A 26914-nucleotide genomic window follows, 5' to 3' on the forward strand; every position below is an offset into this window, starting at 1 on the left:
GACAAGACAGCCACACCTATAGCAAGTGCTACAGGAAGTGTGGGGTGAAATGTCACCTGATATATATATATATATATATATATATATATATATATATATATATATATATAAACAGGGTTGGGAGGGTTACTTTTGAAATGTATTCCACTACAGATTACAGAATACATGCTGTAAAATGTAATTTTCAACGTATTCTGTTAGATTACTTAAGGTCTGTAACATATTCTAATTACTTTGGATTACTTCTTCAGCACTGGTAGATTTTTTCACTTGTTTTGACTATAAAAACTCTGCCAGTACAGTAAGACAAAATACACATTAAAAATACATTCTCTGTAAAGATAAATCGAATTGATATTTTTACAGGAAAACAATGCAAAAATTATTATCAAGAATAAGATTTTTGCCCTAATATCAAAGGTCTAACTAGAAAAAAAGAAATTATGATTTAACGTACATTTTCTTGATAAAAAATATTATTGTGCCTGGTAACATGTGCATGTAAAATGTCTAGAAATAACATTTTAGCTTAGCGTAAAGCTGACAATTTACTCAAGGTTTATTTCTGTTCAAATGCACTTTGGATCGCATCATTTATATGTATAAATGTTTTCCATCTGAAAGGAATAAATATTAAATGAAACAAATGACAATAAAATGCAAAGTAATCTCTTCAGTAATCAAAATACTTTTTGAATGTAACTGTATTCTAATTACCAGTGATTTAAATTGTAACTGTAGTGGAATACAGTTACTTATATTTTGTAAATATTGATAAATTATATTTTGTAAATATATGACTCAATTCATGATATTTGTCAAATAATTATAAAGTTTGAAAACTTTTTGAGATAAATGATTTATTTGTTTACACTCACGTGTATTCAAAGTTCAAGGAAAGTTTTTTAATACCTTTTACATGATGGTTACACCACTTATATTAAAAAATATATATTTATTTTTGTAGAAAAAGCTATGCGTTTTATTATTATTATTATTATGCATGAAACAAACATAGACAAACATTACATTTCTACGAACTTGATGCATGTGTATTAGTCTAGATCTTTTTTTAAGATTTCTAATTTGTATCATCCTGGACAACATTATTTGTCAATGACCCATATAGAACTCCCTGCATGATTGTTGACAGTGGTTCAAACTACTGTAATGGACGAGTAGTTTCAATCTCGTGTTATCAGCGTGTATCCAGTGCAATGATTCTCTAAGCCCCGCCCTTTAACCAACAGAACACGATGACGTCTCTGATCTCACCTGTACTTGCAGGTACTGTAAATGGCACGAGCATACCTTCGAGCTCTCTGATCTCTCACACTTGCGATTTGAAATGCGGAAGTGTCCGACAAGATTGCTTTCTATCAGTCCCGGGCCAGTTTTAATGTTCCTCTCTAGTTGGATCCACCGGACTTCGGCTGTGTGAAGACAACAGAAGAGAACTGAACGACTTTGAAAACTTTAATGTGAGGATGTACTTCACTGATCGAGAGGTAAGATTGAGCACAGAGCTTTTGCACGTTGCAGGTGAATTGATACATTTTATACAGTAGGCAGTAAATTCAAAGTAGTTTCTATTTTTACCTGAAAGTGTTGCACACAAACTGTCATAAACATCATTGGCTTTTACCACTAGCCCATTATTTATGAGTTCAAGTCAATAACAATATAAGCTACTGTATCCCACAAAACTGTTTTAAATAGGGATGTCATCGTTTTTGCTCACATTGTTCTGTCAGCAAGTCCAGATCTTTATACAGTTTCTTGTTTTTCCTGCATTAATGTCTGTTTATTGTGTCTCAATTGGAGAAAAATGTCCTCAATGTCCTGAGGAACACTCACCTGACCTGGACATCTTGAGTGTATTCTGCACTTCTGAAAAGAGACTTTGCTATGATGGTAAACATAAATGTTGGTGCATAAACCTTATGTTTTACCCAGTCATCTCATTAATTTAATTATGATGGCCATGATGTTATGTTATCTAATCTGCTCACTCTGTTTTAGGGATCTCCTGTTATTGTGCAAATTTTTCATGTCGATTTTTGTATTGCGTATAGATGCATGTGCCAAAACTGAATGAATAATGGTTCTGTTGTGGTTGAGCAGGTTATTCGTTAATGTCATGAAGCAAGATTTTTAATTACTGTGGCTACAACGAATGGTTACATAAGGAAGATGTGAAGAATTAAAATCTCTGTTTTGATGGTTCCTCTTGCTCTTTCACTTTCAGACTTTCTGACATACCAATAAACACAACCGAAGTATTTCCCAAAGGCCTGTCAGGCCTGTAGTCATACAAGTGACAGTAGATGCTTTTAAAAGAGAAAGAGAAATGTAAGAGTGAGAGAGAGAGAAAAAAAAAAGATATAATTTTAAAATCCCATTCTAATTTTATAATTTTACAGTAACACTTTACAATAAGGTTCCATTTGTTAACATTAGTGAATGCATTAGGTATCATAAACAAACAATGAACAATATATGTTTTACAGCATTTATTAATCTTTGTTAATGTTAGTTAATAAAAGTACAATTGTTCATTGTTAGTTCATGTTACTTCATAGAGCATTTACTAATGTTAACAAATACAACTTTTTATTTTAGAAATGTATTAGTATATGCTAAAATTAACATGAACTAAGATTAATAGTTGCTGTAAAATATATATACAGGTGCATCTCAATAAATTAGAATGTCGTGGAAAAGTTCATTTATTTCAGTAATTCAACTCAAATTGTGAAACTCGTGTATTAAATAAATTCAGTGCACACAGACTGAAGTAGTTTAAGTCTTTGGTTCTTTTAATTGTGATGATTTTGGCTCACATTTAACAAAAACCCACCAATTCACTATCTCAAAAAATTAGAATATGGTGACATGCCAATCAGCTAATCAACTCAAAACACCTGCAAAGGTTTCCTGAGCCTTCAAAATGGTCTCTCAGTTTGGTTCACTAGGCTACACAATCATGGGGAAGACTGCTGATCTGATAGTTGTCCAGAAGACAATCATTGTCATCCTTCACAAGGAGGGTAAGCCACAAACATTCATTGCCAAAGAAGCTGGCTGTTCACAGAGTGCTGTATCCAAGCATGTTAACAGAAAGTTGAGTGGAAGGAAAAAGTGTGGAAGAAAAAGATGCACAACCAACCGAGAGAACCGCAGCCTTATGAGGATTGTCAAGCAAAATCGATTCAAGAATTTGGGTGAACTTCACAAGGAATGGACTGAGGCTGGGGTCAAGGCATCAAGAGCCACCACAGACAGACGTGTCAAGGAATTTGGCTACAGTTGTTGTATTCCTCTTGTTAAGCCACTCCTGAACCACAGACAACGTCAGAGGCGTCTTACCTGGGCTAAGGAGAAGAAGAACTGGACTGTTGCCCAGTGGTCAAAAGTCCTCTTTTCAGATGAGAGCAAGTTTTGTATTTCATTTGGAAACCAAGGTCCTAGAGTCTGGAGGAAGGGTGGAGAAGCTCATAGCCCAAGTTACTTGAAGTCCAGTGTTAAGTTTCCACAGTCTGTGATGATTTGGGGTGCAATGTCATCTGCTGGTGTTGGTCCATTGTGTTTTTTGAAAACCACAGTCACTGCACCCGTTTACCAAGAAATTTTGGAGCACTTCATGCTTCCTTCTGCTGACCAGCTTTTTAAAGATGCTGATTTCATTTTCCAGCAGGATTTGGCACCTGCCCACACTGCCAATAGCACCAAAAGTTGGTTAAATGACCATGGTGTTGGTGTGCTTGACTGGCCAGCAAACTCACCAGACCTGAACCCCATAGAGAATCTATGGGGTATTGTCAAGAGGAAAATGAGAAACAAGAGACCAAAAAATGCAGATGAGCTGAAGGCCACTGTCAAAGAAACCTGGGCTTCCATAACACCACAGCAGTGCCACAAACTGATCACCTCCATGCCACGCCGAATTGAGGCAGTAATTAAAGCAAAAGGAGCCCCTACCAAGTATTGAGTACATATACAGTAAATGAACATACTTTCCAGAAGGCCAACAATTCACTAAAAATGTTTTTTTTATTGGTCTTATGATGTATTCTAATTTGTTGAGATAGTGAATTGGTGGGTTTTTGTTAAATGTGAGCCAAAATCATCACAATTAAAAGAACCAAAGACTTAAACTACTTCAGTCTGTGTGCATTGAATTTATTTAATACACGAGTTTCACAATTTGAGTTGAATTACTGAAATAAATGAACTTTTCCACGACATTCTAATTTATTGAGATGCACCTGTATATATTGTTCATTGTTAGTTCATATGAACTATTGTTAACTAATGGAACCTTATTGTAAAGTGTTACCCATATTACTTATACTGATTTATGTTGTAGCCTATGTCTTTTCATGGCAACCGTGTTATAAAAGAAACGCTGCCTCCCAAAATGAACATGAATTGGCATTTCTCTGTGCCAGCTGTCATATGGTTTCTTAAAAGACTGTAAGAGAACTCCAAGTCTAGTTACATGGGGGGCCAAAATCTGACACAATAGTGAAAATGATATACAGTGTATGTATACTTTTTGAGTGATACGTTTCATTGAAATAATCAATTTTACATGCATTCAGAATTTCTTAGTGTTTGGTATGCATCTTTTTTGTTTCAAATGACAGCATGCACTTGCTTTGACATTGACTCCATAAGTTTGTAAAACCAGATGATCCATGCCATCCCAGCATGATATGAGAATGTTCCAAAGTGCATTTTGTGTGGTGCAGTGAATGCAAGAAAAACAAAAGCCTTCTGAAAATGTCTCAGATATGCTTACATTTGATTAGTGACTAGAATTAGCTCTGAATCTTAAATATTTTGTCATCCTGTTACATTGTAACATTGCTTTAACATTTTCAAAGTCCTAAAACTTTGTTTATTTCCAGGTTTAAATGAAGAAGAAAAAAAAAATCTCAGATTTTCTTTGTTTTCATCACTTTTGGAACCCACTGTGCAGTATATGGGAAATTGGTTGTACACAAAGCATATAAGCTATTAAGTATTAGTGACAAGCTGGCTTGCACATGAATGCAGGTTAGAAACCTTTAAGCTGAAATAAGGTTTGACTTCACATAATTGCACATGGCTCTGCCTGTCAATTTGCATAATGTTCACCATCCTCTGCATCATCCGAAGGACGAGACTGGGTTGATTTATTACAAGTAGACTTGAGGTTTCCTTTTACTGTGCCTTCTCTTTACAAAGCATGAGGAACAGTAGCAGTATATCTCTGACTCTGACTGTTCCTAGAAACATTTTTGTACAGTAAATAGTTTAGAGAAGGTACTACAGCTCTCTGTTATTCCTTTATGTTGCAGGATCCTATGGCTCTGCATGACTTGGACAGTGGAAATGAGCCTTTACTTCCAGCACAGGTAGGAAAAGGGACCAGACGTGTGATTTTCTGTGTATTTGTTGACCATATGGCATATCACAGTCATCATAATCATTTCTACTTGGGCACACACACAGTTATGCTGGCACTGTATAGTGACAAATATAAAGCACATGATTATACTGTATCTTACCACACTATGGTCATGTGGTCACATGTTCACATCACCATTTCCGCTGTATGACCCTAGACTTGACTATACAATACTTGCTGGGAAAACCAGGTGACAGACCCAGACACTGGCCATCCCACATAACCCACAGTCATTAAAGCTACATCACTTATCCTGATCAGTAATTGATATTCACATAAATGCATGTTAACACTGCAACCAATGAGCTTTTGTTGTCTTTACCTTGTTGTTTCTGCATTTGTGTTTTATTCAGTATAACTCGTACATTACTCGATCATATGACTATGTCCTAGTAGCTGATAAGGTTGAGGACAATGAGGACCAAACATTCAAGAAGCAAGAGGCGTTTATTAACGAACTGAAACAGAAGAACATGAAAGTTACTGTACGTAATGTTATCACGTGCTAATTTTGTGTCTTTCAATTGAATTTCACTGTCTTACACAAGCTTCTCATTACTGTTGAACAGAATGTTGAACATGTTGGAAAGGTATTCTTCGGTGTCTGTGCCCCGGATGAGGTTTTTGCAAAGTACAAATACTTGCTAAAGGTTTCTGATGGCTGTAACTGGAGTGGAGAGCAAAATTCTTGTCCAGTTCAAAATGTCCCATTCTCCACAAGGTAAGCTAGGCCTAAAGAGGTCCATCATAGAGGTCCTTTATTTGCTGAACTCTTTAAAGTAATGTTCCGGGCTCAGTACAAGTTAAAGCTAAAGTATGTAAATTTTTAGTGTTAAAATACATTATTCTATCCCAGCTTAATATGCAGAAGCAACAATAAGTTAGCCATTCAGAGGTTAATTTTCTTGAAAACTGTAAATGCTTTGTCTCTATGGCACTTTAAACATTCCTGTGTTTGTTTCCAGCGACCCTCTGACACCCGCCATAACAACGTTTCACCCAACCAATGATGAGGGGCATATTCAGAAAGCTGTTTTGAAAACATTTTTTATTTATGCAGTTTCATTCGGTGGCACTAGTGTCGCAGAAATTACATACTTTAGCGTTAAGCTCAAAGAAAGCATTTGTGGAGTAATATTTTGTTTTTCAATCTTCATTTCTCATTTGTTAAAAAATAAGTTACAGTAAAGCACTAACAATGGAAGTGAGTGGTGCCAGTCCATAAACATTTAAATACACATTGTTTCAAAAGTATAGCCACAAGATGTAAACTTTATATATCTTAAGATGATTTTAGTATGATAAAATAACTCAATAACCTTATCTGTGTAAAGTTATATCCAATATTAGAACTTCGTTGCCAATGTTTTTATCACACTAAATCATGTAGAACAGAGATTTTATCACACTTAAAGTATGTTAAAATGTATAATGTTTACATCTTGTGGCTATACTTTTGAAACACTGGGTACTTTAATGTTTATGGACTGGCCCCATTCACTTCCACTATCCTGAACCCGGTACATTCCTTTAAAATATATTTGAAATGAAAATGCATTTTCGTTTGCAAAAGAAAACAGTTTATCCACCCAAAGCTTTTGCACTCTCTGTCCTCTCTCTGTTGCTTTGTTTCATAGAATCAGGATTGTGCACTTTGTCTTACACAATACGTTTATAGGATCAGGAGGTAGGTTAATGGCTTGCAGATCTTCTGCTCTGACTTTTTTCACATTCACCCAAAATTCCACATTATATCTTTGAACCTTTAAACAGGCTCTCTACAAGAATGTTATCTTTCATCTAAAGTGTTTAAATATGCCCGAGTGAGTGAGAGGAGACACCCCTACAAACTTTAATAAGAGTAATTTATTAAATGTTGAAAGAATCCAGTTTTGGATTACCCTTTCTAATATTAGCAATGTCTATCTCCACTCTTGATAGAGGGTCTTGAAGATTTGCTGAAGAAAGGTGTTTTTGAGTCCATTTTCTGTCTGCATGAGGTAAATGTCTTTCAACTCTTTTTTTGTTCTATTAAAATGTTCTATTGTTCAATAATAGTATAAAATGGCGCACTTGAAAATCTGAGTATTTTAATTATAAATGGTAATGCTTTTATCATTGTTTACTGTTCTCTTAAGAAAAAAGAGCAGAAGAAACTAACGAAGAAGTGGGCAAGCTGGTTTGCAGTATTGTCGCTTTTTAAACAGCCAGTCACTGATGTCAAGTATGATGTACTCCTGTCTTCATCTTGTTCTCTGTCCCTTGGCCAATGTCTGATTTGAAATGTTATCTGTTTGCATATGTAATTTTTAGGGACTATTTTGGGGAGAAAGTGGCACTGTATTACCTGTGGCTGGGCTGGTACACACGCATGCTCATCCCTGCAGCTCTCATCGGTGTTGTTGTGTTCTTGTATGGCGTTGCCTTCTTTAATACCAGTCCGCTCATGTGAGTATATTAACAGCCAGATTAAGCTGTGTGTCGGATGACAGATCAGATGCAAAAAGAAAAGTTTGTTTTTTATTCAGATCAAACGATCTCAATAAATTGTCTTTATAAAGGCCCTTTTCGTTGTGTTATTACAGTAAGGAAGTCTGTGACTCCAACATCCTCATGTGCCCAAGATGTGACAAGAAATGTTCGGTGTGGAACCTGTCTGACACCTGTACATACGCTAAGGTCAGTGAATGAGTTGTTTTATTAAAGGGGTCATGAAATGGAAAATCTAATTCTCCTTGATATTTAGACATGTAAGAGTTAACTGTACTATAAAAACCTACTGTAAATTTCAGAACTCAAAACTTCTTTCCCAGTCTAAAAAGAGCATTAATAGTACCCACCTGTTTGAAACGTCTCGTTTTGAAAACTGTGTGTTTGTGACGTCACGAGACATTGCTCAGTATTTACGTGCCCCGCAACATGCATCATCACACCCTTGGACCCGCCCACCGGCGCTCAGTTTGTATCGTAAACAGAGAGGAAGAGAGACAGGCCTAGTGTGACCAACTATTCCTGAACACCAAAGGGGACCTATCTGAACTACCTTGAATTAAGTTTTTTGTGCATATAACATGCATTAGACAGACGTCTTTGACCATTGTCATATTTATTGCGTCACTTTTAAAAGACGCAGTGTCAGTTACAACTCCGAAAAAGAGACTCTGTTCGGCTTCATTCAGCTGCTCTGCGTCTTGCTGTTCTTGCGCCCATCTGCACTATTTTTAATTGTTGAACAAAAACAAGCACTAGCTGGATGTCCTTGACCGTTTGGATGTGTTTCTGGCGATCTGCGTCTCAGTGCACCTATGTGTGTGCGTCATGTTTCACCGTGCTATGGACTGTGTACAGTAAGTGCGAATATCAGCATGGACTGCTTGTGAACCAGTCATAATATGATTCAAGCTTTGCAAAAGAACCGCTATTGAAGAGTGGTGCAGTTAAAAACACTTGGACTTGAACCCAAAATCATGAGTAAACAGTTTAATTCATGAATATGTCATATGTCATGACTGTTTGATAGTTTATGGTGCTGAGTGTTAACAGTTGTGCTTGAGTGAAGTTTAATATATTCGGATGCAATGTGTTGGATGTGCATTATGTGTAAACGCTGAAATGTAGTTTTATAATGTTGTGGAGAGCTTGTTTATTCTCTTCCAATTGAGTGTCAAATATGGCTGAATTTAAGGGGCTGCACGATGTTAGCCAATCAGAATAGTGGGTGTTTACATTGAAGTTTAAAGGAGACACTGAGGCTAAAACCGAGTGTTTCAGTAAGAAGGCCAGAGACAGGGTGCAAAATGATCATTTATTATTAAACTATAACAGTTTTGGAGCAAAAAACTTTACTGATATTATCAGTGGACTTCAGCGAAGATAAAAAAATGATAAAAAAAATAGTAATTCATGACACCTTTTACGTTTAAGTATTTTGTGAGATGACACTATAGTATGTTGTGTATGCTATAGTCATAGAAGGTGTAATCAAATTCTGCCTGTGCTTGTCTATGTCCTCCTGACCACTTGTGTTAACATAGTAAATGCTTTTATCTGAAATTTACAAACAGGTGAGCCAGCTATTTGACAATGAAGGGACAGTGGCTTTTGCCATGTTCATGGCAGTTTGGGGTAAGTTTTTGTCCTTCAGCTAAAGCAAAGTGCATATTTCTTGCATATGACATTGGGGCTGATGTATTGTGATGTTTGAATAGCCACACTGTTCTTGGAGCTGTGGAAGAGGCATCGAGCTCTGTATGTGTCAAAGTGGAACGTTTTTGACTGGTGTGAGGAGGAGGTAAGGGATCTTTATCGTCATTACTGTTGGAATATTATTGTGCATCCTCTGATTGAGCTCAATGAGTCTTTTTTGTCCACAGGAAGAATTAATTTTGGAGATTGTGAATGATCACCAGTGTAAACCGAAAGTGTACAGACACTCCTATATTCGCAGCATACTAGTGCTACTTCTGGTCACACTAGTGGTGAGAAACAAATTTTGCATGATGTTGAAGATGATATTTCCTGACAGCATTTTACTTTCCTTTATTTATTTTTTGTGTTCACTTTCCTGAATGTTTTTTATTTATTTCTGTTAAGCAACATTTCACATTGTTACATTTACTCTATATGATAATGTACAGTATTCGCTTAAAAATATTATACAGTATATATAGAAATTATGTAAACAAGTACAACTGTATCTTTTGTGTTCAGTTGGTGGTGATCCTTGGTCTGGCCAATGCTCTGGTGATCTGCCGTGTTCTAGCTGCAATAGTGTTTTCTGACAGCGAGTGGCATTTTCTGAGTCATCATGCCACCACATTAGCCATGCTGTTTGGTGCAGTGCTGCACTACATCACTATGCAGGTTATGACTCGGGTAAGTTCTGACCGAAAAGCTCTATCTAAAGGGAATAAAACATATTTTTGCTTAAAGTGTATAGAATCTTTCTGTCAAGAGTAAAATGATTTTGTCTATCTGAAAAAGAAGCAAATTTGTCTATACTGTGGGGTTCAAAAGTTTTAAATCACATCGAATAAAAAAAAACAAAAAACTGTAACATATTCATATTTTTTCATTTAAACGTGGAAATAAACAGGATTTTATATATATATGTATATACTGAATGTTTTGAGAAATTGCCCTTCCTCATTCGTTGTCTTTTTTTTTTTAGATCAACAGAATTGTGGCCTTAAAACTATGTGAGATTGGTGGGTATTAATTGTACAACAATTTTTTTGTTGTTGCATGAAATTATTTATTTTGTCAATAAAAAACCTAACAAACATTATTTATTTGCAGAAAAGACTCGTTCTTTTGCAGCCACAGAGAAGAGCTTCACAGTGAAGATGTTTACATTTCAGTTCTTTACTCTCTTTTCCTCACTGTTTTACGTGGCGTTCTTTCTTGGAAGGTAAAGTGTCATCATTGTGTGTGTGCGTATGTGCGTTTTGCAGTTTTTTTTTTATTCTAATAAAATGGCTGTTTCAAGTGTCTGTTTATGCTTTGCTCAGGATCAATGGCTATCCAGGAAAATACGTTCGAATAGCAGGGTATTGGAGACTAGAAGAGGTATAATAATGTCTGAATCCTTTGTATTTGTACTGTAAACAGAAACCACAATGTTCAAGTTTTCATAATTTCTCTGTTTTAGTGTCATCCAAGCGGCTGCCTCACAGATCTCTTCATCCAGATGGCTGTAATTCTGGTGCTCAAACAAACAATCAACAACATCTTTGAGTTTACAGTGCCGTGAGTATTGTCAAAAAATATGCACTGAATCCAAAAAAAACCTTTTCCGTTTTGGCAGTGCTTATTGGGCAACTTGGATATTTCAGTACAATATTGCAAAAGCAATAAGAATCAATGTAAACAGAGTAACAGATTAATATATAATTAAACCAAAGCAGCTGAAGAACACACTGACATCACAAACATAGGGTACAGATAATATACTGGGGTAATCTTTGCCTACTGTTTCTCAGGCTGTGACATATTACAGCCTTGATCTGTCAGTTGTTAATACTGTTTGAAAAATTGTCTATACAAATGTCCGTTGTTTGTCTCCCTTGCTCCCTTATTCTGTCTCTCTCTATCTCTTGCCATCTGTCTTCGGTCCCTTTCTCTATGACTGCAGCTGGTTAAAGCTGTGTTTTAAGCGTACGAAAGCCAAGACGATACGCAGAAAGTGTGGTGACTGTTACAGGAAGGCATGTCGAGAGGAGGGGGGTAAATCTGACCCATGTGACCTCTGCAAGCTTCGTAACTGGCTGGACAACTACGACCTGAGTGATGTTAATGCGTTCAGCTTGTTTAACGAGTTTTTGGAAATGGGTTTGTATCTCTTTCAGTTACATGTCTTGATGTTTCACCAATAACATCTGTTTTTACTGTATACAGACGTAGTGTGTAGGTTTCATAGATTTTGTTATATTTAGACAATTGCTTTAGATTTATGGAGTTATCTATCCAGTAATGGAAAACACGTTTTATTTGCACTGATGTGGCAGTGCTAAATTCTTGTTGTCCTCTTTTAACATATGCTGTTCTTTCCTGTGTGATTGCAGTCCTTCAGTTCAGTTTCACCACCATCTTTGTGGCTGCGTTCCCTTTGGCTCCTCTTTTGGCTTTGATCAATAACATATTTGAGATCAGACTGGATGCCATCAAGATGGTTACCCTAGAGCGCCGCCTAGTTCCCAAAAAGACCAATGACATTGGTAAAAAGTTACTGTGTTTGCTCTGTTATGTGCATGTATTTGTGTCGTGGTGAGATGTGTGTCAGTTTTCATCATCGAGTTGTCGCTTGCTTAAAGTGAAGCGTATTTCTCGTGTTTTATGCAAGGTGTGTGGACTAGAATATTAGAAGCTGTTGGGGTGATGGCTGTCATTGCTAATGGACTGGTGATTGGTGTTTCCTCTGATTTCATACCTCGTCTGGTGTATCGTTACTATTATGGACCTTGTGCTAACGGCACAACAAACCTGGAGTGAGTATCTGAGTTGTCTTGATATTAAGATATTGACTGAGTCTACTCTGCTACTCAAAAAAAAAACAAAAAACGTATAGTGGGCACTTGTCTGACTAACTGGTGACCCATCTAAACCAGCTGAGCACCAGCTTGGCCAGGCTGACAGACCAGCTAGACCAGCTCAGTCTGGTTTAAGGTGTTTTTCTTTCAGCAGGGATTGCACATATACTGTATTATTACTGTATATACTGTACTCTACTGGACTACTGCTCAAATGAGAATGTTAATGTTGTTTGATAGCTGTATGACAGGGTATATCAACGACACTCTGGCAACAGCATACATGTCGAGTACAAACGTGCAAAAGGACTTCAAGGATAATGTTGCAGAGTATGGATTGAATTTTACTCAGTGCAGGTGCGTCAGTGACAGAGATTGGTTCATATTGTCTAATGAGAAACAAATGTTTCAGGTGAAACAATCCTGTAATGTCATTCCAGTGAATGTGTACTGTGTTTGTGTGTTCTACAGTTACAAAGACTACCGTAATAATGAGGACCAGAGTCTCACTTCACAGTTTTGGCTCATTCTGGCAATGCGCTTTGCCTTTGTTCTTCTATTCGAGGTACAAATATTAAAGCTATTTAACCTATGTTGATATTTCATTCCCTTATTTCTATATTTTGTAGAACAAATGTTACCTGTATTTGTCTGTGAATTATTTCACTTAAACACACATTAAAATGTTTTACTGTGGTATTGTTTGAGGAAATATTGTCTGTAAAAAGTGATCTTAGTTCTCTAGTCATTCTCATTGAGACTTCTAAAAGTGTGCACACCTTTCTGTTTAGCATGTAGTGGTGCTGTGTAAGTTCGTTGCTGCCTGGTTTATACCAGACAATCCCATCCGAGTGAAGAACGTCAGGTTAGAGGACAAACTGAGACGACTTAAAAAGGAACTCCAGTAAGTATTTTCACATGACTGATTACAACCCATAGACAAGCAAGTCTTTTGCCCACTGCTTTTATTCATGTTATAGGGCAATATCATATAGGCATTATTGGTTTATAATTGTTTGTCTTAACAAATCTCAGTTAGAGGTAGACTTGGAAGTATCGGTTATCGGCAAAAATCTATGCCAATAGTTGTAGATAGTTTTGGTTTTTTATATTTCCTCCGTTTTCCTCTGTGGCTGGCACTGGAGGATTCTACATCTAGAACGGCTTGATTCTACAGAATAACAGCGGGCTCTAGAGGTGAAATAAAAAAAATCATGTGGGGATTTGCTGTATTTAAATCTTTCATCATTTAAAATATTTAGCAATACAGTATTTTTATTCACACATCAATGCATATTTTGTAATAGTAATTTTACTGGAGACAGGTCTGCGTCATTTCAAAATAACGTGTGTTTTGGGCTTGTTTATAGTTAAACGTCCTGCTTTTTGCACCAAATCTTTATTTTTCTTAGTTATGATTGGGATTTTGGTTGAATAATAAATTGCATCTGGGATTTTATTAATTGTGGACTCTTGTATCCTCAATGTCTGTACCCGTCATAGTAAGGAAAGTCTGTGAACATTTTTAACATTCTATAAATTGATTTTAAAAACTATCAGCTGATAAATCGGTTAACGGCCTTTTCCACCACATTGGTTATCGGTATCGGCAAAACCCACTATCAGTCGGCCTCTGTTCTCAGTATCACTTCACTATTTTTCCTTGCTGTGGTGCTGATTTTTCTATTTTTGTTTTTCTGTCTTTAACAGGGAAATGAGTGCAGTGTATGACAGCAAATCCACTGAGGTGTGAACCATGGAGGTCCAAACCAGATTCTTTCAAATCTGATCACAAATCTTGTTGCTATCTTGAGGAAGTAAAGATTTCTATGTTTGACCGAGGTCATTATCTCACTGGCATTGATACGCGACTGCTTTTCCAACGGGGGACATCAGAGCACTTTGCTCTTTTACAGTTTACAGTTTTCCTTCAAATTGAGTCTTATTTTATCTACTGCAGATGGATACACAGTACATTGTTGACTGTGTCATCAATGAACTATATTGAACATATAATACATTTTTGATTTTTATAATCAAAGACAATTGGACTTTTTTAAAAGAAAACACTGAAAATATAGAATCTGGAAGCTGATTCTTGTTGTTTATTTAATGTGTGCTTGTGAGGCAAATTCTCATAAGTCTAAAAAGAATTCATTAGTTTTATTGAAAAATATTTTTATTATTGTTTAATTTTATATTGAAAGAGAATGTAAGAACATACATTTGAGAATTTCAGTGTTTACTTTTAAACAGTTAAGCTTCTGAGAGAGTTAATATTCACATGGAAAAGGCATGTATATGAGGATTTCTTACATTTTGAGGACATGATTTGAGAATATGATTTTCAGGGCAAAGCAATTGTGAAAAATAAGGGAAATTATGCCAATGTGTATTACGCTGTTTATAATACAGTCCATAGTTTTTTTTCAATAACTCACTTTTTCAGTGTTTCTCCCCTGCTGTGTAATGTATTTTTACGGTTGCCATATTGATGTAATAGAACATGTTGCAAGTTGTGTTTCAAGAATGAAGTAATAGGATGAAGTAGATGTTCATGACGAAGTTGTAAAATATGGTGTTCTCCATAAGGTGTCAGCAGAAATGCATCTACAAATCTGAGTTGCTCCAGACAAAGAATGAATAGTTCAATTCCACAAAGAAATTCCATGGATACCTTTGGACAATGTGTAGTGCATTGTTCTGTCAGCTGCTTAAGATAAAGTTAAACTAGGTTGCTTTACTCTATGGTCTTCTGCATGAATTTCCATTAAGATGATATGAAGGGGTAGTTCATAAACTAATTTATTTTTATACAGGATGTGAAGAAAGTGTTTTTCTTTTCTAATTGTTTTGATTTCCATATAATAACTTCCAACTAAACACTCAACCAGAGGGCAACATCTTCTGAATCCAGTTGCAGCCCATCACTTTTAATTTATTTTGTAATTATAGCCCTAGATGTGTCAAGCAAGTGTTAATCTTTGCGGTGACGTCTGTGAATCACATGTTAGTGCGTGCATGCACACATTTGAGATGAAAATGCAACAGTCCTTAGTTTTAGCAATGCAGTACTATGACTTAAAACGATTCCTTCCTCTTTGTGTTGCTTGGTCATACATGGGGAACTGAGTAATTTCGTGTGTGCATATTTCTGTGGGTGTGTGGGCCTTTTCCATTTGGCCAAACATCCTTGGCTCATACCGCACAAACCAGAGATGCATAAAATGTGGAATGCCTTTGAAATGTAGATACATTTAATTATCTTCCTTCTGCAGATTAAACAGTCACTAATAACTATTCAACACCATAAAACCTTTTTTTCCCCTTAATTTTTAAGAATATTCTCTGCCTTAGAGAGTGATGGGGGCAGTTTCCGTCATACTGAAGATTTTTTGGTAACACTTTACAATAAGGTTTCATTTGTTAACATTAGTTAACAACATTAATTAACATGACCTAACTATCATCAATACTTATTAAGCATTTATAAATCTTAATGTTAATTTCAACATGTATTAATACATTTTTAAAATCAAAAGTTGTATTAGTTTACATTAGTTAATGAACTAACTTGAACAAACAATGACCAATTGAATTTTTATTAACTAACATTAACAAAGATGAATAAATGCTGTATTGTTAATTGTTAGTTCACAGTACCTAATACATTAACTAATGTTAAAGAATGGAACCTTATTGTAAAGTTTTACCGATGTTTTTTTTTTTTTTTTTAAGATACAAAACATATCATGTTTGGTTTTTTTCTCTATTCCACCCTCCCTCTCTTTACAATTTTCTGTCTCCATAACTTCTTGAGAAAAAGTTATTCCAGCCTTTCACAGTTCTTTCCCTATCTTGAAGAGGGAGCTGTTTTTGATTAGCTGTTACTCCCATACACTCAACTAACAGCCAACCACAACAATCGTACACTGACCCCTAATGCCTTCCAACCTATCGGCCATTTCCCTCAGAAAATACACACACACTAACAAATGAGTTATGTATGCATACACAAGGCTGTTCTCAGCAGTTTTTCATGGCAGGTCATAGCCTGGAGAGGTTAAGAGAATCTATTGTGAATAGTCTTTATTTTCTTTAATAAACACCACAAAGGATTTAAGAATATGCTGGAATGCAGAAATTGATTAAACAATGATGTTGATGAACAGGGAGAGGGAGTGTCTGGGAACAAAAAAAAGTGTGGAGGACATAAATGCAATAAGTGTAGGCCAAAACACACAAAATTGGGAAAAACGTTTAATAGAGACAGAAAAAAAAGCTATTTAGTTAATGTGTGAATGATGTTTGGTAAAGTAGACAGTAAGTTTGATTGAATGCACATTGCACACAAAGCTTAGTTTTTAAAAGAATGTTACCATATTATATCAAGATGATTTGTGGTTATTGGTTTAATGCATTCATTATATCTGGCACACAACAATGTAGTGAATTCCTATACAATGCTCATGAATGGAATTGACTTATGACTCATGAATGCAAATGTCCAAATATGCATTTCTATTTTTTGTTTCCCAAAGGCACTGACTGTATTCTATTTGTGCTTTCATAATATTCAGCTTGAAAGGTTATTCAGATGTCACACAATGTGTTAACTCTTTTGCACTCCAGTGCCAATAAAACTGTTGAACTAGCGTTGATATATGAAAAACAAAGACATTTATTAATAAACCATATGAGCAAATCTGACTCTTTAATTGTGAGCTCCTACAAAAGTATTTAGCAAAATCAAAACTTAGGATAAGACTGATAAGCTTCATCATCCAATCTATGCAAAAGAAGCAGGATTTGGTCAAATAATTAGTCTTTGAATTGTTCAAAGTAATGAGTTGCTGCAATGAACTAATGGGAGCTAACATTTCATTTCAATATGTTGCCCTCTCCCAGACCTAAAGGTTTATGTAATTAATTCAACCAAGACACACACACGCATCTGGGTCTGGCTGTTAGATGTTGAGCTCTGCAAGCATTCCTCTACATCTCTGGCATTCATAATACTCAAGGGTGTTGCAAACTCAAATTTATACTCTAGTAAAAACTTCATTCTCTCCGCTGCTTCACTGTGGATGAGAGAGGCTGGTTGCATTCCCTTTGTGACTTTGGTGGACCCTTGGGTACTGGTGGTAAAGGCAGGAAAAATCCTATAGGTGTCTATTGCCATCTTGTCCTTTGAGTTGTTTAGTACTGAATTATGGACACAGATTAGATGGTTGCATCAGTGAAATCTCGCTTTGTGAACCCTTTCTGTAAAATAAAGAACACAGAAAAGAGAAATGTTATGTTTCACTGCAGTGTGCTATGAGATTTATCTTTGAAACCTTCCTCCTCCTCAGCACCACTTGTCTAAATCTGCTTCACCGGGATTGTATGTAGTCTAATTGTGCAGCAGCAGCATGTTCTACATGTTTGATGCAGCATGTCTTATGTATGTTCTTGTAGTAGCAAGTCTTTGTACTGCATCCACCAAAACCAAACCTACCAATTTGTCATATACTGTATATTATAACACCTTTTTTGGTTGTCATCACTGAAATAGAACTTAGGCCTTGGCATTGTTATTCTCAGCAGCAACTGGTCATGCTTATTTGTTAATCAAGTGAAATTCAAGATAATAGTCATATAGTCAAAAATATATTGGTTCATATTATCTGAAAGTAAAATGGAAATAAAAGGACTCGGCTTTAAAAAAGGTAATAAAAAAGAACCTCCTGCATTCCACTGTCATATTCCACACAGATCACCTGTCTGACCAGTGCCATTTGGGCCGCAGAACATGAGGTACACGATTCACATAATCAGTCTTTAAAGGTGCACTAAGTCATTCTTTGTTTATGTCGTCTTGGACTTACACTGACACCTAGGGGCATGCAGCATCATTCAAACACAATCGTTTTCAGTTACCGATGCCATTGTAGAAATTCACTACTCACAATCAGCCATGATCGATTTGATCCATGTGTGAATGTGTCAAATAACAAGGCAGATACTAAAATTAAGTGAATAGTATTCGGCTGGTCATGTGAGCCTAACATGGCAGCCCCCATAAGAAGACCCTCTCCATGTAAAACAGCTTTTATAAGGTTACTGATATGACTGTACCCCTCAATTCTTCAGAGGAAGAATTAATCACTGGATTTGCCAAAATTTGTGAGGTAGAAAATCTTTGGACAATATTTGGGGACAAGTTTGGTAACACTTTCTATGAAGCCCATATTTATAATGCATTGTAAAGGCACTATAATGCATTAGTAATGTCTCATAATACACCATATAATATGTTATAACTTCTCATAAATATTACATTATTATACTTACCTATTCATAGTTATACCTTAGAGTATAATGCATTATAACACCAGCAACATCCAGTTTCATCTGCAGAAGTTATAATGTATTATATATACAGTATTTGTAATAGGGGTGGATGATATGACCAAAATATTATATCACGATATAAGTAATTTTATATCACAATAATGATATATATCACGATGTAGTAAATATTTTTGGGGGGTAAAAATTGTTTATTAAATAACCATATTTTTATGTCTATTTTTTGGGGGTAATTCTGTCAGTGAATTAAATACTTTTAAAATATTTCCTCTTATATAATTTTCTCTTTATTCGGAGCATGACAATAGTCAAAAGTAAAAAAAAAAAACAAACAAAAAAAATCAACAACTTTGTTTTAAATTATTCTTACCATAATGCTAAATTTCATTCTGATATGTTGAAACTCGAGATCTTCCCAAAGCAATACAATATAGAGAATAATATACAAGTTAAAAAAAAGAAGAAGAAAAAAATTAAAAGCAACAAAAATAAACACTTTCCAAATTTCCAAAATAATGTAAAAACTTCTTGCAGAAAATAAATATCAAATAAATATAAACACTTCTTGAAAACAATAAAATCAAATTAAAGCCGCATCTTTTGGCTTTAATAATATTCTTTTGCTTGCTTCATTTTGAGGTAAACAAATTTGTATTACTTTTATTACGGGTGATTATCGTCGTGCGTCACAGTTTGCATATTCGATTTTTCTGCTCCGTGTTGGGTTTTTTGAACCTACACCACAGATGTCGAACCCATTTTAATAACAAGCTCCTCTTCATTTTCTTGACTTGTTTAGGAGACGTCCCATTCTGTGGAGATTTCTTTCTCCATTAGGGTTTTTTCTAGGTCAAAAATGATTAAGTAGCACTTGTGATCCTGCTCTGCGCTCTCCAGTAAAAATCAGGAAGTATGCTGGACTCGCCCGCACTTGCATGCTCCAGAGGCAGAGCACACGACGCTCACATGAAACACAGATGTGCGTATCCGGGAAGCATATTAAGCACTTATGAAGCACCAAAAGTGAGATTAATGTAACTGAAGTTGCTTGGGTGGCCACTGAATATTTTTTAAACCCTGTCGATGTTTTCTTAAATTCTTTCTGTCTTACGTGAAGCTCTGCCCACTGATAGATAAGCCCATGCTGTACACATGGATATTTACATATTGCGATATACACAATATCGATTGACACTTTATTTTGTCGCCACGATATATATTGTCATATCGCCCCGCCCAAATCTGTAATCTATATTATAGGTATGCTTTAAGTAAAGTGACAAAATCAATGTCTTTTTATAAACATCCATAAGATATTTTACAACTCATGCTGGAAATTATATACATTACACATGCGCAAAATACAAAATTACACCCATTCAATGTAAATTTTGAGATATTGCGAAAAACACTTGTAAAGCTACAAGATTAAAATATATTAAAAAAAACTCTCTCCAGAAAAAAAAAAAAAAAGAAATATGTACGTTGATCACACATGTAGCCAATCTTCTTGGGTGTAAACATACCCAATAATACTAATAATAATAATAATAATAATAAAATAAAAAAATCAAACTACTTCTGTACTGGAATGTTTTTGAATCTTATTTGGAGACTTATTTTATACATAACTTCCATTGTATAAGTTTGACTTGTAATGTACTGTATGTTACAAGTTTATGTTATGGCTGTTTATAAGAAGATATTGCTTTTGTAACTTTAATTAAAGCAGGTACAGACCACTTTTAATATGATCATGTCATAAAGCCTTTTGACTGTTTAAACTATGCTGCTTTTGCATGACAGCACTTTTATGATTAACTTTATTAGCTTCTGCTGCCTTAAAATCAGATGTTGCTTGTGTTATATATTATACTCTTAAGTATAACTATGAACAGAAGTCTTATAATGTATTATAATTGTAGTTATAATTATTTGTGAGAAGTTATAACTTATTATAAGGTGTATTATGAAACATTAGAATACAGTATAATGCATGTATAATGCTTTTACAATGCATTATAAATATGGGCTTCATAGAAAGTGTTACCAGAAGTTTTTTCTTTTTTTTTTTCGCAACACTTAATAGCAATGAAACTAAATATCCAGCCAGGAGTGAAAACTGCTTTGTTTTCTGAGCTATATCTTTGAAATAATTGGTACTTGTTCCTTTTGGGTGACCAGAATTTATTTCAATGTTTTCTGAAAGCCATTCAGGGAAATTGCTGTGGCATTACTTGATTAAGATGTTTTCATTCTGGTTTATTATTGTGGTATCATACATTTCAGATTTATAGAACACATAACATGTCAGTCAGTCTTTTCCGGTCTAAGTGGGCAGTTCTTGACCAGAGTAAGCTGCAAGACATTATGCCGATTTTAATGGTGACAGTAAAAAGTCTGCGTAGCTCTGTAAAACTAAGCAATAACTATTCAATACAATAAAGCCATATAAATGACATTGACTGGCAACCATGCAAGTTAAAAATCAGTTCAAAGCCCATTCACAGCTGGGACATATCATGTTAAACAGTTAGGGGCGGATCTAAAATTTTTTCATGGGGTGGCAAGAGGGTGGCATAAAGACTTTTAAGGGTGGCAACAACAAAGCAAGCGCCCATGCCTAAGCCCAAGGATTAAGGTACCAATCAATCTCTATTAAATCTCTATTAAACACATTAAAAAATTTGAAATGTTCCTTAGCCTGACTTATAGAACTGGCAGTCTGAATTAAAAGTCACCTTATGAAGGCCAAATTGTTTTATTTTGTTAAGTGTACCCATGGATGGAGAGTGCATGCATATCCCATGTTATTCTGCTTATAAAGTCCTGTAGTCCTATCACCTTTGTAACAGTTGAAATAAGCCATTTGAAAGCAAACATTAACACAAAGTTAAGCCTAATAAAATAAAAACTGTATGACAATTGTACTGTGGGGTGAAGTGCTGCGAAACTATTAATTATGTTGCGCCCAGTAAAAGATTCTTTTAAATTACCTGTTTTGATAAACAGTCATTCTGACCGATTCAAGCACTCAAATAAATATTTCATATCATATAGTAATTTCATCTCTACAACTGCCACTATCAGCCTTGGGATTTTGTTATTCAGTAGATGAACTCATAGATAAGCACTTTAAGAACATGACTGACTGGTCTGGTGGTGACTTTTTGCATCAAGTTTTTTGAGGTTCCGGGTTCTAATTCGCCCTAGGGGTTGCATAGACTAGTTTGCTACAACTAACATAATCGATGCTGTCAGGCTGTAGTCAACTAGTCGCTCTCCACATGATTTTTAAAAGGCGTCTGTAGGAAATACAGCTGGTGTGAAGCCCGGTTGCTTTGTACTGAAAAGGCACAGTGGCTCAAATTTAAGATATGATGTTCTGCCTGACACACATTAAAAGACCCACACACAGAATGCACTTCAAAACTGATGTTTGTTTACTGTGTCACTCTGCTCAACAACGCAACGTATCAACAACAATCTGACTTGATGGAATCCAACCCCTTGCACGCTGGATCCTGTTGCCATCCGTAAGCATATAGTCAAGTGACTGCAAGAGGAGAGGGAGCCACCTGCAGTTACAGGTATTCCAGGCTAAACTAAATATGTTCAGTTCAGACACTAATGCACACTTTTAATAAAAAGGTGTTTACGAGGAGATAACTTAATGGCTGATGTTTGTTTTTTTCATCCAATCCGTTCATATACAAAAAAGCACTTATAATTTTCCCCTCAGTTGTCAAAGTACTACGTACGTTTCCATGGCAACCTATAGGACCCCACGCACAGTCTAGATGGCTATCTGATGCCTGATGACATTTTTGATATGTTGATTTGTTTGTAATGCATATAATTTCGCCCAAATATAACTTTTTATATATAATAAGCCAAGATTGCATCTGCATCTGTACATCAGAGATATGGAACACATTTTGCTTTTCTATTCCACCGGAAAAGAGCACGAGCTGTGGAAAACCTGCTGACACTGAACGACACTGATAACTGCCGCAACAACACTCATCATAACATTCAAAATTACACAATCCAACACCGGATTGCCAGTCAAACACACAAACAGATCAGATGAAATAGAAACTCCTACTCAAGAACTGGAGATGTTTCAACTGGATTATACACGACAAAATCGATTTCAAAAAATGTTGAGGACATGTCTCATCCGTCTGCACCCATAATTGAAAGCGATGTGTTTAATAATCATTCAGTGACGACTTGGAAACAACAGATGTTAATCTTTTACCTCTTTTTTTTTCATGTATCTGTCCATGTTGTCATTGTTGTGATGTGCGTGGGTCAACCCACGCCGTGAACGCTCAAATACTATATACGCGCCACTGATGTAATCTATCACACGATTGGGCGCTGATGTAATCTATTATGCGATCGGCCGCTGCTGTGGTCTCTCACTCAATAGGTCTGTGTTGTGGGCTCGGTTAAGGCAATTCGAAATGAATAAACCCCTACACAATGTACATTTATTTTCTATACATCGGGATACTAATGCTGGGGTGGTAATGCTTTTTCTTAGGGTGGCATTTGCCACCCGATGCCACCGCGATAGATCAACCTCTGTAAACAGGATCATGTCCGGTATTCAGTAATGGGTACTGGTTAAACATTTGTCTACCTCAGTTATATAACTGACTGAAAGAGATGATATCACACACGTGGACATCACGTTGTTTAACTGAAATAACTGCAGATACATAGAATTCACCTCTTCATACACTGTAAACGTCTATAGTGCCTATTCACACACTGTTAACGCCCACATTTATTGACTTATACCATAATAAAAATAGATAACCATTGGCCATAAAGACTGATAGTAAGCAAATACATAAACAAAGTTCACACAAAACTCTTCAGTGCAAATTCTGAGGACTACAAAGGATCCATTTTCAGAAGTGTCAGATCATAAAAGATTATCACGGATAGGCTTTTATCTCAAGTCTACTACTTGCTACTGTGACCTGTAAAATTATTTGTGCTTTTAATTGGGCTGGAAACTGAGACTCACCTGTTTGTAGTCTCTGTGGAGTTTGCTGTACTGAAACATGTTGCACAGAACGGTGGAGGCAGCCCTGGCCGCTTTCAGCTTCCCAGGACTAAGACAGAATAGGAAGGTAGAAACATGAGAACCAATGCTGGGACATTGTGCTCTTGATTAAACATCTAAATAATGAAACAGCATGTAGGCTGTATTACAACTAGCTTGTATGAAAGCTGGTAGGTGAGGTCCAGTATAAATGAGGCATTCTCAGGAAATGCCATTTGTATAAACAATTCCAGGGTCATTTAATTATTTCATTTGAAAATGTTAGAGCTAAACTGAGCTGAACCTCAGCAGTAATCATATTTTTCTACCGCAGGCCCAAAGTACCATGGCCATAACCACCTTATTGTGTATACTGAGGGACCAGTAGAGGGTGATGTGACCTTCCGATATTCAAATTAGTTGTATTTCAATAGTTATTCACTCTTTCTTACCCTAATCCTAAACCTTACCATAATATGCTACATTATTTTAAGCCCACCACAGAGTACATTTGGAATCCATATAATTTGAATTGATAGCTGAGTAAGTTCTTGTAGAATCACTGTTTCAGTGCACCTTGTAATAAATCACACATTACATTTGAAGAAAAAGAGTATTAAGAACCCGTGGCATTTCCTTAAAAAAAAATAAAACATGATTTGTGCCTTTTTGCTTCACATCAAACATCACAAGAATTAAAAACTGATCCCTTAAAATAAAGTTTTCTTTAAATAAAAATATTGAATTACAAATTAGTAGTTAAATCTATCAATGCGACTAAGTTAGTTTCCTAAAATCAAGATTATATTTGTTTTTAAATTAGGTTTAGGATTAGATTCTATGCAACTGATTAAAATGTAATGGTGAAGAATGGGGACTGATATTCAGATTCAATGTGGCTAAGTTAGTATCATGTTAATTAGTAGAACGTCATGGAGACACAAATAGGCACGTGTCAGTGTTTTCTGTGAATATCCCAAATGTAAGATAAAGCTATTTGCATCTTTTACATACTGAATAAAAACAACACTTGCAAGCTTTTTTTTTTGTCTTGTTCTCTGAAGCAATGACAATATTAAAGACCCCATGAAATCTAAATTGGCTTTTTGTGTGCCTTTTAGTCTATGTCTGTTAGCTTTGAGGCCATAGGAATGCACTCTTGTCTCCTTAAAGTTGACAAAATGAATTTAGCATATAGGTTACAGAAATGTCAAATTTACAGTCTTTCTCTTCCTGGGAAAACAGGCCAGAAATAATGATGACTCATATTGCACGCAAACTGTTTATACAAAAGTTTATCCCATAAAATGTCCTTCTACTGGTTATTCAAAAAACAGATGAGCCCTTTCATATGTCCTGTCCCAGCTTCCTATTTTAACAGGAAAAACATCAACACAGGAAAGAAAACTGCTCAAAAAGCTATTTCATTTGGCTCTTCAAAGAATAAAGTAAAGCTTTAGTAAATAGCATCACCTGTTGTCATGGGATGTCTTAATGCTGACCAGCTTGGGAAGTCCATCAAAGAAAGTGATATCTCTTGCAGCCACAGAGCTTGCTGTAACCAGATTGTTGAGAACCCCGCAAATGTTGACCACCACATCACTAGAAGGGTCTTTTTGATGTCCGTCACTGGGGAGTTTGGCCACTAGAATGTTTACCACTTTGGTAGCTATGGATAACGTGCAAAAACAAATATAGCTGGAATTACCCAAACAGGAAGATTGAAACAAAGTGATATATGTGTAGTGTAATGAAGGAGGCGCCAAGTGGCTGTGGCTCAGCGGGGGTGAATTACAGTGTGAGCAGATAGTTGAGGTCAGGGTGGGGAGAAATGGGCGGCAGTACAGCGATACAAAAATGAGTCTGATGGGAACTGAAGAACTGAAGAAAGTATGAATGTGGGTTGAAGTGAAGTAAGAGAATGAGTTGGAGTAAAAACAATGTGTAAGAAATCCGTCCTACAGACTGCAATGAGGGAGAATCGTGAACAGTGGTCTATAAAAAGAGAGGCTGAGACAGAAAGAAATATAGCCGTTGTCATAGCAGTTTTCATACTTATCTATTTTTGCAATAACTTTATTCAAGTTTTGACAGAGCTAGACATTTGTTTGGCAGAATATTGAAACCTTAGTTGGAGTGTTTAAAAATGAAATTAAAGACAGAGCTGTAGGCTGACACTAGGGCACAAAGTCTTTCACTAACCCATGTCAGCTTTGTTTTTGCTGTGTCGGGAGAGATTCCTCAGCAAACCCGTGAGAGAACGGAGCTCTGCATCGGTGGGGCTTCGCAACTGGTCAAGAATCACCGGCAACATCCGCTCCTGCTCCAGTGCCACACGACTCAACACTGAGGCCCACTGAGGGAGAGAGAGAGCAAGGGTTATGAGTGAGTGAGAAGGAAACAAACGAGAAAAAGTAGGATGGATGGAGAGCAATTCGTTTTACAGGCAGCTAGATAAAACAAAGACAGGAAAATACTGAGAACAAAAAAACGGAAAAAAACAGAGATGCGGTGAACATGCATATCATTAGAGATATAAGAACAGACAGAAAACCAAATAAGTAGGAGACCTAAAGAATACACTGCAAAGATTAAAAGAACAGAGACAAAGGTGATAGATGTAGCCAGTCACAATTGAAGTTATGTGATTAAAGGAAAAAGTTCACCCAAAAATGAAAATTCTGTCATAATTTACTCACCCTAATGTCATTCTAAACCTGTATGACTTTCTTATGTGGAACACAAAAGCAGATGATTTAATGAGCATCACAGTCCTTCTTTTATAAGTACTTATATTATTTCAAGATGGCGCCGTGGATGGCAGCTTTGGTGTGGAGCTCTCTGGCGTTTTTGTTACTTTTGTTTGTTTGTCATGTTTTTTGTTACTCTTTCCCGATAAGTTTCACCAGGAATGAACTGCTGAATATTCGGAAGAGCATACCTGATAATTTTTGGCCAGTTACTGATTATTCAGGCGTTTTATTAGACATCTTAGTTGAAGGTGTTCTACAAGTG

General features: G+C 36.0%; 2 protein-coding genes across 7 annotated transcripts in view; one reads left to right on the plus strand and one right to left on the minus strand.

Annotated features, from left to right (window-relative positions):
- The first annotated feature begins 1313 nt into the window (after nucleotides 1–1313).
- Nucleotides 1314–16586, plus strand: ano9b (anoctamin 9b). Of its 3 annotated transcripts, none has more exons than XM_051702578.1 (24): nucleotides 1314–1508; nucleotides 5346–5402; nucleotides 5809–5940; nucleotides 6025–6176; nucleotides 7093–7142; nucleotides 7397–7455; nucleotides 7594–7679; nucleotides 7769–7903; nucleotides 8041–8134; nucleotides 9520–9580; nucleotides 9664–9746; nucleotides 9829–9933; nucleotides 10166–10330; nucleotides 10626–10662; nucleotides 10754–10865; nucleotides 10966–11023; nucleotides 11106–11203; nucleotides 11589–11785; nucleotides 12019–12171; nucleotides 12297–12441; nucleotides 12724–12840; nucleotides 12955–13048; nucleotides 13275–13387; nucleotides 14194–16586. In XM_051702578.1, exons 1-24 carry the CDS (start codon nucleotides 1488–1490, stop codon nucleotides 14234–14236), a joined length of 2367 nt encoding a protein of 788 aa, XP_051558538.1. In that variant the 5' UTR covers nucleotides 1314–1487; the 3' UTR covers nucleotides 14237–16586. The 3 variants fall into 3 exon arrangements, with proteins under 3 accessions (XP_051558538.1, XP_051558543.1, XP_051558551.1); XM_051702583.1 differs by having other exon boundaries at nucleotides 5849–5940; XM_051702591.1 differs by having other exon boundaries at nucleotides 5852–5940.
- A 558-nt stretch (nucleotides 16587–17144) lies between these two features.
- Nucleotides 17145–26914, minus strand: part of LOC127443717 (plakophilin-3-like) — a 36578-nt gene continuing 26808 nt past the window's right edge. For all 4 annotated transcript variants that reach the window (XM_051702564.1, XM_051702552.1, XM_051702560.1 and 1 more), the window contains 4 exons: nucleotides 26102–26255; nucleotides 25373–25568; nucleotides 23882–23969; nucleotides 17145–17748 (listed from right to left, as the gene is read on the minus strand). In XM_051702564.1, coding sequence (XP_051558524.1) covers nucleotides 17707–17748; nucleotides 23882–23969; nucleotides 25373–25568; nucleotides 26102–26255 — 480 coding nt within the window. In that variant the 3' untranslated portion in view covers nucleotides 17145–17706. The remainder of the gene's footprint in view (nucleotides 17749–23881; nucleotides 23970–25372; nucleotides 25569–26101; nucleotides 26256–26914) is intronic.

Source organism: Myxocyprinus asiaticus, chromosome 1 (genome assembly GCF_019703515.2).
Source record: "Myxocyprinus asiaticus isolate MX2 ecotype Aquarium Trade chromosome 1, UBuf_Myxa_2, whole genome shotgun sequence".
In the NCBI taxonomy this organism is placed as follows: domain Eukaryota; kingdom Metazoa; phylum Chordata; class Actinopteri; order Cypriniformes; family Catostomidae; genus Myxocyprinus; species Myxocyprinus asiaticus.